This window comes from Lepidochelys kempii, chromosome 9, assembly GCF_965140285.1.
Source record: "Lepidochelys kempii isolate rLepKem1 chromosome 9, rLepKem1.hap1, whole genome shotgun sequence".
Classification (NCBI taxonomy): Eukaryota; Metazoa; Chordata; order Testudines; family Cheloniidae; genus Lepidochelys; species Lepidochelys kempii.
Genome location: NC_136388.1, coordinates 96,227,928 through 96,243,245, shown reverse-complemented (window position 1 = coordinate 96,243,245; position 15,318 = coordinate 96,227,928). Strand labels below are relative to the sequence as shown.

The 15,318-nt window shown below is 40.6% G+C and overlaps 1 protein-coding gene across 4 annotated transcripts in view; it reads right to left on the bottom strand.

The window, feature by feature from the left end:
- Nucleotides 1-635: 635 nt before the first annotated feature.
- Nucleotides 636-15,318, bottom strand: part of MCF2 (MCF.2 cell line derived transforming sequence) — a 96,503-nt gene continuing 81,820 nt past the window's right edge. For 3 of the 4 annotated variants that reach the window (XM_073358419.2, XM_073358418.2, XM_073358420.1), the window contains 3 exons: nt 14,096-14,208; nt 11,718-11,818; nt 636-2,590 (listed from right to left, as the gene is read on the bottom strand). In XM_073358419.2, coding sequence (XP_073214520.1) covers nt 2,550-2,590; nt 11,718-11,818; nt 14,096-14,208 — 255 coding nt within the window. In that variant the 3' untranslated portion in view covers nt 636-2,549. Of the gene's footprint in view, nt 2,913-11,717; nt 11,819-14,095; nt 14,209-15,318 lie in introns of all 4 variants that reach the window. The other variant, XM_073358422.2, reaches the window with a different exon arrangement.

Sequence of the window (15,318 nt, the reverse complement as noted above, 5' to 3'; positions counted from 1 at the left end):
ATCACTAGCCAAGTGATAAGAATACACCAAAATTCTTAAAGTACAGGCCTTTGCAGACAGGCCTGAATCTCTATATCCTAACATTATATGCAAATGAATTACTAATAGGCACTAGGCTTGGGCCAGATATGGGTCCCGATTCAGGGAAGCACTAACCACGTGCTTAACTTTAAGCATGTACTTAATTCCACTGAAGTCAATAGGAATCAAGTATATTCTCCAGTGTTTTCCTGAATTAGGGGTATCCATAAGGCAGGCAAGGGCTACCCAAGCTTCCCCAAACAGCTCTTCAAAAATACTTCCACTCTGAACTGCAATACCTTTACTATTCCAGTCCTGGGACCCTCTTGGCTAAGTTTCAGATGTGCCAAATTGTATGGTAGTTTTGTGATTTCAAGATTAAGGACAAAGGATTTATTCTTAGTTTTTCAGGCTATAGCACTAGTCACTGAAACCTCTCTGTCCCTCTTATAACCAGTTTATCCGCCACTAAACAAATCAGTTCATTTATAATATCGATATGTATTATTTTATGTCAAAATATGTATTAGGGTTTTATGGCTGTTATGAACAAAGGAAATACAGTCAAAATGAAAACTATTTTTGTAAAGTAAAAGTACAGCACTCAGACAGAATTAAGTGTTCTCATATGAATTTATTTAACAATGTTTACATTTTTTTAAATATAGATTTAACACATTTTTAAAAGTACATATACAATATAGTTCATTTAAATTTACAGACAGAGAAAACCCTCTGCTGTATAGTACCATATACATGAACACCCTCATTAATCCATATACTTAAGGTAACATAACATTTATTGTGCAAAGGTCCAAATGTGAAAAATCTAAGACTGTACAGTCAGATTTGCAGAACTAATCAATCTCTTCAATTAGTCAAAGCTTAGATTCAAGACTATAGAAGACAGAGAAAATTAAAACCATTTTAATATGCAAAGTATGCTATGATTCCAACACTGCTATTTATACTGGTACCTCCAAAATGTGTACTTTTTAACCATAAGAATTGTTACTACTATAAGTAGCCCCGACAGTAATTGAACAGAATCTTATTTTTACTCTTAACAAGTGCATTGTGATCCTATTTAAAATAGATAAAAATGTATTTGGATGATTTAAAATCTGTTCATTAAGAATGCCCGTAATTGGACAAGATTGGGATCTCTAATATTTGCAGCGATCCTTAATTCAAATACAGCTGATCTACTGTACAAGTTTCATATTTTTGAGGATGGATGAGTAATATTATGTTAGAGAAGTGCCAAACAGCATTAGTTTGGTGTACTACCCTGCTACAAAATGTACCATGCAATTCGAATGACAGTCATACAGTAGCTCAGCAATTCCTCTGTACAAAAATGGTCACTGGAAAATAAAAATGAGGTTTAATATAACTTTACACCATAACTCAGAATTCATGGCTCACAAATCAAATTCACATCAAAAGGATCCCTCATTAATCCAGAGTATAAAACATTTCAATCCAATGAGACAGTGTGTAAATTCAATATTGCATGCATATCACTAACCCTGTTTTCAATGCAATCAGAATTATCTTTATACAGCCCTGTTTAAAAGTCAAACCACCTGTACATATGTATTACAAAAAGAAAAACTAGACAAACAAAATAAATTATGAAACATTTTAATTTTTTTTTCCCAAAAATTCACAAGGTAAGTTATCAGTAAAGATGCTGACAAGTACAGTCTTATAAGAAGAACATCTGTAGTGCAAATGTGGACATTTAACTTATAGTTATGGCACACGTTCCAAAAGGACAATACATTACATGTAAACTTCAACACTTGCTAGATACTGGTGTTACCCCTGGAACACTTTGGAACTTGAAGTGATTCTTGACAACCCTGAGTTGTCAGTCAGTGGGCCTGATCCCCAGCCCATTGAAATCAACAGGAGTCTTTCTATTGACTACAATGGGCTTTGAATCAGCTATTCAGTGCAAAAGGAAGTTCTTTAGCATTATTGCATCATCATCATATGACCCAGCCAGAAGATGATCTTATTGTACATTACATTCACATAGCTGCAATATATCTAAACCCATTCCATAAAATGAATAACTAGAAAATGTGGCTTTTTTATATTTTTGGTTTACTAAAACTGAACTCTTTCATTTGCAATCAAGCGCAACAAATAAATAGGTAAAGCTTTCAACCTGTCGAATCAATTTCAGGCATCTAAATGAAGGGTCAGGACACTGTCGATTTACTTCTCTGATGAACTTAATGGATGTCATGGAAAAACAGCAGGCAAAAATAAAATACAGTGCTTTCCATAGGGGAAAAAGAATGAAATAGCCAATAATGTCTTCCTTTATGACTGTGACAAACTGTTTATGACTGTGACAAACTGCAGTCCCGGTCCGTGCAGATGAAGCTGTGAAATTCTGTGACTGTGATGAATAGTACAGAGTAACTCCAGCTATTGTGTGGTTTCTTTGTAACACCTAGTGCAAAATCTCCAAAGGAGCATCAAAAATAGGGGGCTACTAGTTCACCTGTAACTCAGGGGGAACTAAACTTGCTTGTGTTACACAGGGCAGCATCTATAAAGTAATGAAGAATGAGAACATTAGAGCATCTTATTCGAAGAATACACTGGTTCTTATAATAATGTAACAATGCCTCAAAACTGTGGTCTTCACTAACAGCAAACTCCCACTAGCTTGAGTGGGAGTCTTGTCCAAGCAAAGACCCCAGAATTTGACTTAATTCAGTAATCTGCCCGTTGACTACCACAACCAGTTGGATAGTATCATCTCTGCATTTATTTTGCTGTGACGCTCGAATGTTCTTTACGTAGTAACAAAAGATCTACTGCATGAAGCGGATGAGAATATCCACTTGTAAAAAAGTGAAGTCTGCTTTCTGTTTCAAAGGCAAAAAATCAGCATGGGGTTTAATGGACCCTGCATAAACAATTCTGCTTGAATAAATGACAAAGCTTGTGACTGAAGTCATTAAAGTGCGTACAAGTGCAAACTGCTTCATTATATTTGCAAAACTGTAAGTGAGATTTTAAATTGAATTATTTACAGTATACTTGTTAATGTTAGCAAACATGCCCACGTAAGCTTGCGAAAGCTCAACGTTAAACCAAAGTACAGTATTATCTCAAAGCAAGTGATCTGCTGTCATTAATATTCCCCCAGACTGCCACACATGGGTCTAACCCAAGTCCATTGAAGTCAACAAAAAGACTCCCACTGACTCCAATACGCACTGGACCAAGCCAAGAATACATACTGATAGGTCATGATGGTCCATTATGTGTTACGGATTTCAGTAGAACAAGAGGGCAAATTAATGTCCAGAGCTTCACTGTCATATGAGAAAACACTTTGTTGGATGCATCATGCACCTGGGGGAACTGAAGGGGTTAATTAGGTACTTAGGGCAATATCACTAATCAAAATCATGAACACACTTGGTGTTAATAATATGCTATTTAAGCAAATGTAAAAGCAACTACAGCCCTGGATCCTGGAAAGAGCTCTTAGGAACAGACGTGGGGTGCACCCACGCAGAGCTCATTGCAGCGTGATATCTAACAGTGGAAAGAAGTCTCTTGACTTGTTACTCTTTAGTTTTTTTATGGTCTAGTTTTTAGATAGAACTCTGCCCAGATTCTCATTTTGCTGGCACAGTTTTATGCCCACAAAAAATTGCACCATTAACGAATCACTGGTATACATGGTAGAACTTAAAACATCTCATTGCCTGATCTCTGGGCACAAACAGGAGGTAATGAAACTAGATGTCTAAGGCTTTGTCCACATGGGAAATTTTTACCAGTTATAACAGAATAGTTACACTGGTACAGGACACTTTTGTTCCAAATCCACGGTTTGAGACCACCAATGAAATGTCAAGCTCCTAAGGTACAAAAGTTTGATTAATGGCTCCAAGGATGAAGACCTACTCTCTGCCCTTTGCTTTTGTTAACGACTAAATATGTTCACCACATTACGGAGTGTGTGATTTCCACCATAAAATACTCAATGCTTGGGCACCCAAGAAATTTCTCTCTTCATCTGTTATATCACATCCCCATGTAATTTGTTATTTCCCTTTTTAGTCAATGATTATGCATTGATAATCAAACATCTATAAGTGCAATCTTATTGAGCATACAAATCTGTTTTTAAATAGTCCATTTTACATTATTTTTGAGCTATCAAAAAATGTTTCCTATGTATTGGAGGGGGAGGAAGCACGCTTCGAAAGCACGCAGGGTTGACCTAATTCTGCTTCCACTGCATTCAATGGAAGTGTTACCGCCGATTTCAATGGAAGCTGAGTTAGGCCTACACAGAAGACTATTGACAATCTCTCATCCTCTGTCTATTTTCTCCTTTGAATATATACAAAAACATCATGGGTGCAGCCGTGCTTCCTTACTCATGGAGGGCCTGGTTCTGATCTCACCAACATCAGTGTCATTCAAGAGAGACCCCAGTAGAGCTACACTGGTGTGAGAACAGTGTATGTTCAAAGGAAAATCAGGTCTGCAGCCTCTAGGGAGACAACTGGATATATTTATTTTCACACACAGGCCTCAAACTAGCAAGGAGGTCCTCACAGATAGCACCCCTATAGCAACACAGCCCCTGTTCACTTCAGTGGTGCTCCATACAGGCAGCAGGGTCTCCACCTTTTCGGAACTATTTCGGGATCAGGGGTGGGATTTTTCAGAAGCATCTAGAGGAGTTAGGAGTCCAGCTCCCATTGACTTTCACTCACTTGGCACTTCTCAAAATCCTACCTCTGAGTCTTGCATTGCATCTGACAATGTAGGTGTCCCTAAGCAACAGAAGAGCATGTGATTTTGATATGAAAGACTTCTGTTACATACACCGGCAGTTAGAATCAGATCTAACTCTATCCTGTTTCCTGCTATTTAAAGGGACCTAACTTTAAAATAATATTAATATTTTAAAAAACTATTATTACATATAATAAAAATAGAGAATTTTCTTTATTTCCCCCTTTTTCTTATTTGGAAAGCCAGGAGATGACATGCCAGGAGATGGATGCAAGATTCACAGAACTTACATGATCTTTGGCATATTAGCTACAAGTGAGATTTTCAGAGAATATGTTATCTGATGGTCCATTGTGGAATAGTAGTTTGGATTATCAACTGACCTTCTAGCACACATAGAAATAGTCTTCAGATCCTTAGTGAGGAAAGTTTTTATGTGACCACATAATATCTGATAGCTAGAACAAGGCACCTTAATGCAAAAGCACCTGCTTAAGTCTAAGGGGAAGCTCATGCTTGAATGCTGGTATTTTATGGACATGTCTATCTAGAAACCCCTTTCACCATGACAGCTGCACATTAACACCTGTAGTACAGAGTGCTTTGCTGCCCTTTAATGCATGCAGAAATCCACAGACAACTGGCAAATCCCCCCATGGATTTCCACAATGGTAGAATGTATCCCTCAGGAATTAAAGTGACTTCCCAAAAGCAAGCAAGGGCTTGCTTCAGAAATTATGGAGAGTTACAGAGCTGTACCAAACTCTAGTTCACGAGAGGGAAGGATTAGTCTTCCGAATAGCCCCCCAGGCTAGTAACTGATTTTCCCAAATCTTCTATTTTATATCTAGGTAAGGCTTGTGAAGTACTTAATAAAGCTTTCTCCATCTTTGTCTGGGATATAGAAAGACTGGGCTTGAAATATCTGCTTTACCTTGCACTACAGACAGGTTACAGGTCTGGCATTTACTATTGTTATGTAAAGGAATGAAAAGAACCTGGTGACCACTGGATTAGTCTGGCTATCGGAAGCTCCCTCTTGAGTATAGTCTCTCTCTATTTGCTGGGTCTGGCATATTTAAAGTGGATGCCATAACCAGTACCAGTCCACAGCATACTGGGTTATTCGCCAAATACAGTATTGGTTGGTCTGTACTTGGGAAGAAATGTCCCATAACTTCATTAGCCTATAAAGTGTTTTGAAGAAAAAAAAAAAACAACCCTTTCTTCCAGTGGGCACTGTGCATTTGTTGGGATCCTTGTGGTCATGATACCTTCAAGATACAGATTCCTTAATGGAGGACAGCACCATCTGCCCAGGAGTTGGAAAACTAGGAAAAGGCAGGAGCTCAAGGGAAACAGGTGGGACCTACACAACAAAGAACGCATATATAGAGGGCTGTCTCTTAGGAGAAATATCTCCCCACTCCCTAAGCGAGTGATACAAATGTAAGTTCTCTTGTTTTGCTTATTTTGCAGTGGGATCCATGTTTACAACAACCAGCCTGAGGCCCTTTATGAAAGAGCCTCACTTTGCATTGGTCCTCTAAATAAATAACCAGGCCCAGACAGAACTTGGAAAGGTTCTGGCCCAATTTTTTCCTTTTAGATGGCGTTTTAGTTTGCTTGTCTTTTAATCTCTTACTGAATCTGGAGCGAGGCTGCCAGGGTGAATCTTGATGTTGAAGTCTGGGAGGAGCTTTGGGATAGCACTAAGAAGATCCCTACCAATAATTCCAAGATGGAATTTTAAGGTATAAAACCTCTTTTCTCATTCAGTTTTAAATGTTCCTGAGCATGATTTTGCACTGAAATTGTAACTTCTCAGACTCTCCCATGGTTTGAGCATGAAACTCTGGGCTACTTTACACTACACAGTTAAGTCAGCTTAACTCCTCTGCTCATGGCTGTGAAACATTTCAAGCCCTGTGTGAGGTAATGAAACCACCTCAGCCCTGATGTAGTGTAGCCAGACAGCCAGCCCCCCCCCCCCCCCCCCCTCAGACCAGCATTGCTGGAAACACAGGAGGAAGCCGGAACAGGGCACTTAACATATATTCCAGCACAGCCTTTGAAGCTGTGAAAAGCACAGGTGTGCTGCTACAATGTGCCTCTGGGAACAGATACAAGGATTAAGCTCACAGCAGGCAGAGGCCCTGTGACAGACATGGCTCTTAGCCCCTACTAAATAGCGTGATGCACACACACCAACATCCTAGGTGGGAAAATATTTACCCTGATAAAAGAAATGTCCAGTAGTCGACACTTATTGTTTCTCTCCCTTGCAAGTGTAAACTACTCTTGCGAAAGCTGGCGTCACCCCGACAGACCAGCCTCAATTTGGCATAAGAAAGGAGAAAGAGAATAAAGGAGTACAGAGGTATAAGTAGGGGACCTACAGCACCATGATTTTTGAGTGCTTTTCACTATCTATCTGCTGGTCAGATAAGTGACAGCCTCCCAAGGCTTCTGCAGCTAAGAGGGTCCCTAAGCCTTGTCCCTTATTCGTCTTTCCGCGGAATTGAGTGACCGATCCTGGCTTGGCACCGCTGGAATCAAGAGATGCAAGGAGGGTAAGAAGCACCCACACCTGATCTCCTATCTTTAGTGTACACATATTTTGAAATAGAGCTCTATACTTTGTTTTCTTTCTTTGGGATTGTGGCTTCAGTTTTGTAACTTGCTTGTGTGTGTAACATCTCTACATTTAAATAAGTAGGCACTAGCAATTTTGTAACCACATGATTAGAATCTAGCTTAATAAATTTTGGTAACCATTTGTGCATAAGCCTGACTTGTTTTCTCTGGTTTACTGTAAAGCAGCCAACACAATTAAAGAACCTCAGCCGTTTTGGCTCTAAAGCCTGGCCATTAGGTGAGAGTACTAAGAGCCTAGCGTTGAGTTGTGCCGCCTCCACGGGGCAAACTCTTGGGGCACCTGTCAGTCAATCCTGGCTGCCCGCTGCGAAGGAGCTCTGAGCTCTAGCAGTTAAAGTCACGGGTGTGGAGAGGCTCTTAGTGCTGCCATTGGGGCACCTGTCAGTCAGTATTGACTGCCCGCTGAGAAGGAGCTCTGAGCTCTAGCAGTTAAAGTCACGGGTGGTTAGGACCTTGGGGCATCCGTCAGCCTAGCCCGGGCTGCCCGCCGCGAAGGGACAGTGCGTCCTAGCGGTTAAAGTCACGGATGGTATAAACGAGCATAGCTGGCACCTCACCAAACATCCTTGGCCATCGGCTAACATGTAGACACCACTAGACCAAAGCAAGAATCTTTCCATCGCCCTAGCTACCACGCTTTTGCAGACCCCTAAAAAATTTCAAATGGAGGTGTGGACCCCTTTGGAAATCTTAGGCGTAGTCTGCGGACCGCGGGGGTCTGCAGGTCACTGGCTGAAAAGCACTGTATTACAGCAATGGAAGAACCTTTCCTGTCGCTATAGCAAGTGTCTACACTGCAGTGCAACAGCAGGGCAGCTGCAACGATGCCACGGTCGCGTTTTTAGGGTCGACGTCCCCTCTGTGCTTTCATCTGTATTTTGCTTACAGATTCTGAGTCAATTGCAATTTGAACCCAAGCAAAATGCTGCATTTCACAAAGCTCGGAAAAAGGACACCGCAAGGTTTTACGTTAATTGTACCTCAATGACTCCAGCTCAAATTTACTCTGCTTATAAAGGAAAAGATGTTTCTACAGAGAGCCCTGGAAGTTCAATTTGGGTTCTAAGAGGCAAGCTGTGCTGTTTCCTATCATTATACCAGATTCTGCAGCCAAATTCTGCTCTCAGTTACTCCAAGGTAACCTCATCGCCTTCATAATCTGCTGTCATTGCAGACGTTTAACCCAGAGCAGTAATTGGCCTTGCAAAACTGAAGCTATTGTATACTGCCTGGAAAATGCAACAAACCAGATATAATCCAGCTCGCTTTCCTACAATAGCATTGGCTCCTCAGCACGAGCAAGAATAAAGGAAGTAGAGAAATATTGATATTTCTTTCTCAGGGCAGCAGATATGGCCAAATGCACGCAAGGAACAGAGCTGTTGAGAATGAAGATACCTTTGTCATATCACATTTCAGAGAACAACTGCTTAGCAAGTATAAAGATACGACATCACTGAAAATCACTGTCTAGAAACCAGTTCACTCCAATGAAGATTTTTATATTATGGCCAAATTTTTTCAAACTTTACTGCCTAAAGTAGGCACCTAACTCCATATTTAGGCACCTCTGTGGTCTGATTTTCAGAGCTATTGAGCCCTGAAACTTCCCCTGAAATGAACAGAAAATGCATAAATGGCATATATGACCTTAGCTCTGCCCACTTTTTGCTATGCTTTATGAGGCACTCTTAAAATGGCCTGAGGACAGACTATTTCTCCAACACCACCACATATTTTTTTCTCTACAACTCTTAGAAACCTTTGGCCAGCTTAGGAGACTGCAGCTGTCCCATAAGCCAAATAGTTTAGCTGCCCCAGGACAGTTGGCAGGTACAGTTTTGCATGGTGCATGCCCACTGCAACCGTCATCTAATTTGCGAAGTGCATTGAGGAATTTTGCAAGCTAACAAAAATCGTTGAACTTCTAGAATAAATTATGATTTGGGGAAATTCATGGGTTTTGCTGAAAACAAACCCAAAGTATCCAGTGACTTGTTGTCCCACATCAAACATCTGCCTTCTGTGTGCCAACTCTTATTCCTTTAGTAATCTTCCCTGTCACAGAACTTTTCATTGTGCTAATGCTTTGGGCACACACAAGTTCATTTGCCTAACAACAGGAAGCCAGATACTTGAGCTTAAACATGCAGGAAAATATCCTACAAAAATGGCTAAAGTGCAAGTAAGATCAGAATCAGATCTAGAATCTCTAAATTGACAGGAAATACAGAAGTATATGGAAGAGAAAAAATTAACTTTTAGGGAGAACAAATAAATTGTCCGAATTGTCATCAGACAACCCCTGAGAACTCATGAGCAAAGCTTCTTGGTGGCCACAAGAAACTCAGATTTCAACACTATCTTTCTGTGTTGTTTCCCTTAATTTTTACTCAGACCCCTTTGTCTGCACAACAAAATTAAGTTGACCTATGTTAGGCTGACATACAGCTACTGCAGCAATTACTGTGGTTTTTCATGTCCACACCACGCTCCATCTGCTGGTGGTGTGCATCCTCACCAGGAGCACTTGCACTGACTTAAGTGGGGCAGTCTGCCCCATGCGGGGCTCAGACCTGAAGCCCAGCCAGCCTGGGCCAGATAGCCAACAGGCGATGTAAGTAACAAGCGTCTATGTTGACATTGTCACCCTAACTACGTCAACCTAAGTGCTATGCCTCTCATGGAGGTGTAATTATTAAGTCAGCGTAGTGGGCAACTTACATCGGTGAGAGCTGCAGTGCAGACGCTTACAGAATTAGGGTGACGTGAGCTGCCTTACATCAACTCTGTAGTGTAGATCAGGCCTCAGTCTTTAAGTGACTTTCAATCTGAGCTGAGAACAGCAGTTCTCTATGATTTTTAGAGACTATTAGCACAACCCCTATAAAAATAGCCATTGTGCAAAGCCCTGGACCACAGCCATCCTGCTCCAGGCAGCATCTGTGGCTCGTGGAGCCCAGAGAATCTTTTTGATGCACAATACAGTCCCAGAGAAACTGAGTTACGTTAACCAAGAGTTCTGATAAAATCAGGATGCACTGGTTGAGGGTTTGTAAACATTTGTTATACATTATGATGAAATCTGATTAATACAAACTAGGTCATTGTTCAACCAGCCCTAGCTAACCCAGATGTGAAAATCAGAACACCTGAAATCTAAGTAATGTAGCAAATTAACACAAGGGAAAAAGTACCATAATATTTAGCACTGATGTTGGGGTGGGTGGGAGATTGGAAAATGTCAACATTTCTTGACTATATCCAATTGAAAAGGTTGAAATTATGACAAAACTCATCAACATTTTTAATTTCAATAAAAAGGGTCAACCTTTTCAATGAAATTTTCTGCTAATATTTTTACAGCTGTTCGAAAGCTTTTACATTTTCTATGAAAAACAGTTAAAAAAAACAAACCCTGGATAAATTTGTGTGAAAATTTTCCCTTTTTTTTTTTAAAAGCAAATCTGCTTATACCCCTCAGTAACATATGGCCAACACTGCAGCATGGTAAGACGACGTTAAACCTGGGTGGTAAGCTAAAATGTGAGGAATGCCAAGTGGTTGTAAAAGTGTTTTCTTGTATAATCTGTCTCCCCTCTAGGTCTGGATTTATACCAAGAACGATCATGGGGGAAAATACATTTTAGAATCTTGGAGTCTTTCACAGAAACCCAGTCTATTGTCAATAAACTTTAACCAGTAAGCCAGCAGTCAGCTGTGAATAAAACACTGAGACCTATCAAAGCTGTATATGGGCTGGTCCAAAGTCCAATGAAGTAAATGGAAAGACTCCCTTCAAAGGATTTTGTATCAGGCATAAATATCTTTTTAAAGAGTGACACGATTTTGCCTCGGTGATATTATATTCACACAGGGGACCAAACTTGCAGCAATGTGTGGACAAAACAGCCATAGAAATCCCTTAATGGCTGTACTCCATCCCTTCGCCCATCATACAGTACCAAGTGCTCTTGCAACATCTACATTTTTAAATATTTGGCATTATTTTGCCAGTGCCTTAGTCTTCAAAATCACAACAAATTCTTAAAATGTCAACAAAACAGAGCAGCAGCTTCACGTACTACTTTTGCAAGCTTTTCGGAGTAATTGCTTTCATATTATTAATTTCTTTTTTCTCTTGAGTTTTACATAGCCAAATTTGAGACACAAAATATAATGCAAGCCAAGGTTTATAAAAATCTGATTCCAGTTCTGAAACTATTTCCTATATGTTTATTGTATGATACCTGCGACTTTGGCATTCCGAAACCTACAGTCGCCGATTACTATCTGCAAACTGTTGACAGGAATCCAGCCCTCTTTCCTTCTGTTCAGGTTTTTCACCAACCTTTGAATGATAAATGTATTAGTGGAAAACATGGGCAGCTTTAGACCCATTACACACAATGTTCATCATTAATTTTGAAAAGTTACAGAACACAGACAATACATTCAAATCAGTGGCCTTGGTTCAGCAAAGCAAGTCAATGGGACTTAAGCACGTGCTTAAAGTACTTTGCTGAATTAGGATTTGGGTGTCTAAAGTAAAGCACCCACCATCAGTATTTAGGCACCATTGAACTCAATGGGCCTAATCAAACATTTATAGGATTGAGGCAAAAAGCATTAGGCACCTGTGTTTGAAAATTTGGATCTTAATATTTCCGTGTCTGTCAAATCCTTTATTTAATAATGTGTCAAAATATGACATCTTGATCAGCTGATCTGTGTTTAGATGGTCTCATTCATGTTTGGAAATTCACTACACAATAAATTAAACCTATTCTGTGCTAACAATAGGTAACAGTTTTTCCATTCATTCCTCCTCATGATTCCCCTGTGAGATCGGTAAGAGAGCTTATGCAACTTGTCTAAGGCCACAGAGAGATGCAGCGTCAGAGTCAGGACGAGAACTCGCATCCTTTGTTCCCAAGCTCATATTCTTTGTTCAGACTATGTCTCTATCATTTAGCCTCGCATGTCACAGTCATTCCTGAGCAGTGCAGCATCATTTAGTCCAATGTATACTTGGCATTTTTACCTTTTTACTCCTCATGTCTAATACTATATATCCAGCTGTAACTGATCCATGGTCACAACAGGAACTCATGGTTCAGTCTTGTGGTTAAAGCACTGGACTGAGAACCAACAGATCAGGGACCAACTCCAGGCTCTGCCACTGATTTCTTGTGTGACCTTGGCCAAGTGACTTAATCTTTCTGTGCCTTAGTTCCCCATCCATAAAACAGGCCAAGACCTTTTGCTTCCAACCTCCATCCCTACAGAAGGCCCTGCCACCGAAGATAAAGGAGAATCTCCATTAGCTGTCACACTGTTAGAACACACTGTGAGCCACTAGAGATCTGTAGAGTACATTCACAGTAGCCAGTCTCTGTGACACAGTGTTGCTAAAACCACCATGGGAATTGGTGATTGCTCAACAAAACCCCACCCGATTCAATGCTTTGTATATTGATGTTCCTAACATTCAATGTAACTTCCCTTACAATACAACGAATGCAGATTTGGGCCAGGAATCCTCTAATGGGCAGTGTGTGTCTGCACACTTAGAATCTGGTCACTGCACCCCTCCAATTCAGATTTCTCATAATAGCACAATCTCCATCCCCATGAAAATATATGAAATGATGCAGCTTGCTTTCATACCAGGACTCAAGGAAAGGCTCTGAGGGCTGACTGACAAGAGCCAGGTAACAAAACCTGAAAAGGAAAAGCAGCCAGACCATAGGCCAAATTATGAGAGGGCACCATGCCCTCCGAGCTAATGAGCTTAACGGTTTGACAGGCAGGACATCAGATATGGTAATTTCCTAGGCAGTATTCCCAGCTGAAAGCAGAGAGCCAGCTGTTAATCCTTACCTTGCAAGCCAAACTCAAACTTTCCCCGAGCCAATGGCTCATTGGGCTGACATGCTTAAGGCACATCAGTTTCATAGCCAACAGTACACAAGGGAGTGATGTGATCGGCATCACCTCCGACTGTCTTTGCAAGCCACTGAAGAAGAAAAAAGCCTTCTAATTGCTAAGTGCTATTATTAATTGCCCCAGAGGAAGAAGACCCAGAGCTGAGCTGCAGAGGACAGGGAGAGGACAAAGGCAAAGAGCAGTCATTCACACCACGGCTTCAAACAGAAACGTCAGGTGTTTAAAAAGGTCTTTCTCGCAACGTGTTGGATTTTACGTTATTCACTCAAGCTGGGAAGGGAAGGGACACCCAATCACAATTTCCAGGTCAATAAGAATGGAATACACCATTTGTAAGGAGTCTAAGGGTCTGGCTATACTCAGTCAATGGGCTTTAATGTAGCTAGCTCAGATATCAGAGCAGCAAGGCCGCGACGGCATGGACTTCAAAGCACACTGTACACGTCCCCCTCCCCCACAGAACTCTGGGTAATTACTCAGCCACTTGGCTAATCTAGAGGTCTACTCAAGCTGCAATAGCTCCCCATGATTGCAGTTTAGACCTATGCTAATTCTGTAGTTTCCAGTAGAGTACACACACTAACGAAGTTACACCAGATATATTCCGAGTTAAACTAGATTGAGCATAGTTACCTTGTAGGTTCCTGGAGGTAAGGTAAAAGAATTCTAAAATACTTACCATTGCCCTTCCCCATCTTCATGCAAAAGTTGAATTACATCCCCGTTTTTAACCAGCAGGTCCTCCGATCCCCTATTCTTGCAGTCTGCTAGGGCTTTATATTTTCCTGGAGACTAACATTAAAAAAAAAAAATTACTTCACAAGAACTCTGTTCCACAACACGGTTGTAATTAATTTTTTAACAGTCTTTATTCCTGGCTGCTGTGGGGAAAGTGGTACCCTTCTTGGTTTATGTATAATAATAAGCAATCATGCAACAATGTTGGCGATAAGTATTCATATGCAACCTGCTTTCTTAACACTTCTATAAACAAATTATTTTTATCTACAAAAAACAATTACTGTAATGCATGCAGCAACGGGTAACATGCTATTAAAGTCAAATTAAGTGGTGCTGAGAACTACTTTTATTCTTCTTCCTGAATACAATTAGTAGCGAGAATTAAAATGAGGCTTTTTTTCCTTCTGGTACTGTTGTGACTTCCATGTCTTCGGGGTTTTTTTTTTTCTGTACATCAAGTGAACATTTATGGCACTGGTGCTGCAAGTTGTAGAGAGCACTCGAATGTGCTTTAGATACTGACGCAGTTCGAGGTCCTGATCCCAGGCTGTGCTCTGTTCCCCTTGGCTAGCACTCACACAATAACAAAAAAATATTAACAGGAAAAAATTCGCTGAGGTCAGATTGAATCCTCCCACCCCAATGCTGCTTGGGAAAAAAAACTCACTCAAAATTGTTTTAAACTGGGGAACAGTAGAGGAGACAAGTAGGGACGTGTTTACACCCTAGACGCTTCCATGCTTCTGCTGGTATGCCATCAGGGCCAAGAGCTCTCTTATTTTTCATGTGGTCCAATGCTTCCTCAATGACTACTTCTAGGACTGGTGCCATCAGATCCTGGTGTGGATTTATCATAAGGCATGGTTCTCTTGGATTCTCTTAATTAAGAAGCCTTTCAAAGTAATTTCTCCGCCATTCCTTAATGTGGTCTCATTGATTAACATGATGGTTTTTTCCCTTCTGGTACTGTTTCCACTTTCATTTTTAGTGACTTGATCTTACCAATATCTTTCCTTCTCTTATTGCCAGTCTGTATATTTCCCTCTCACCCTGCTTTGTTTCAAGATGGACATATAAGCCCTCCTCAGCCCTAGCCCCAGTGGCTGCCACCTCTTTCTTCATTTTATACTCTTGAAAATCCTGCTGTTGGAGCATTGCTTG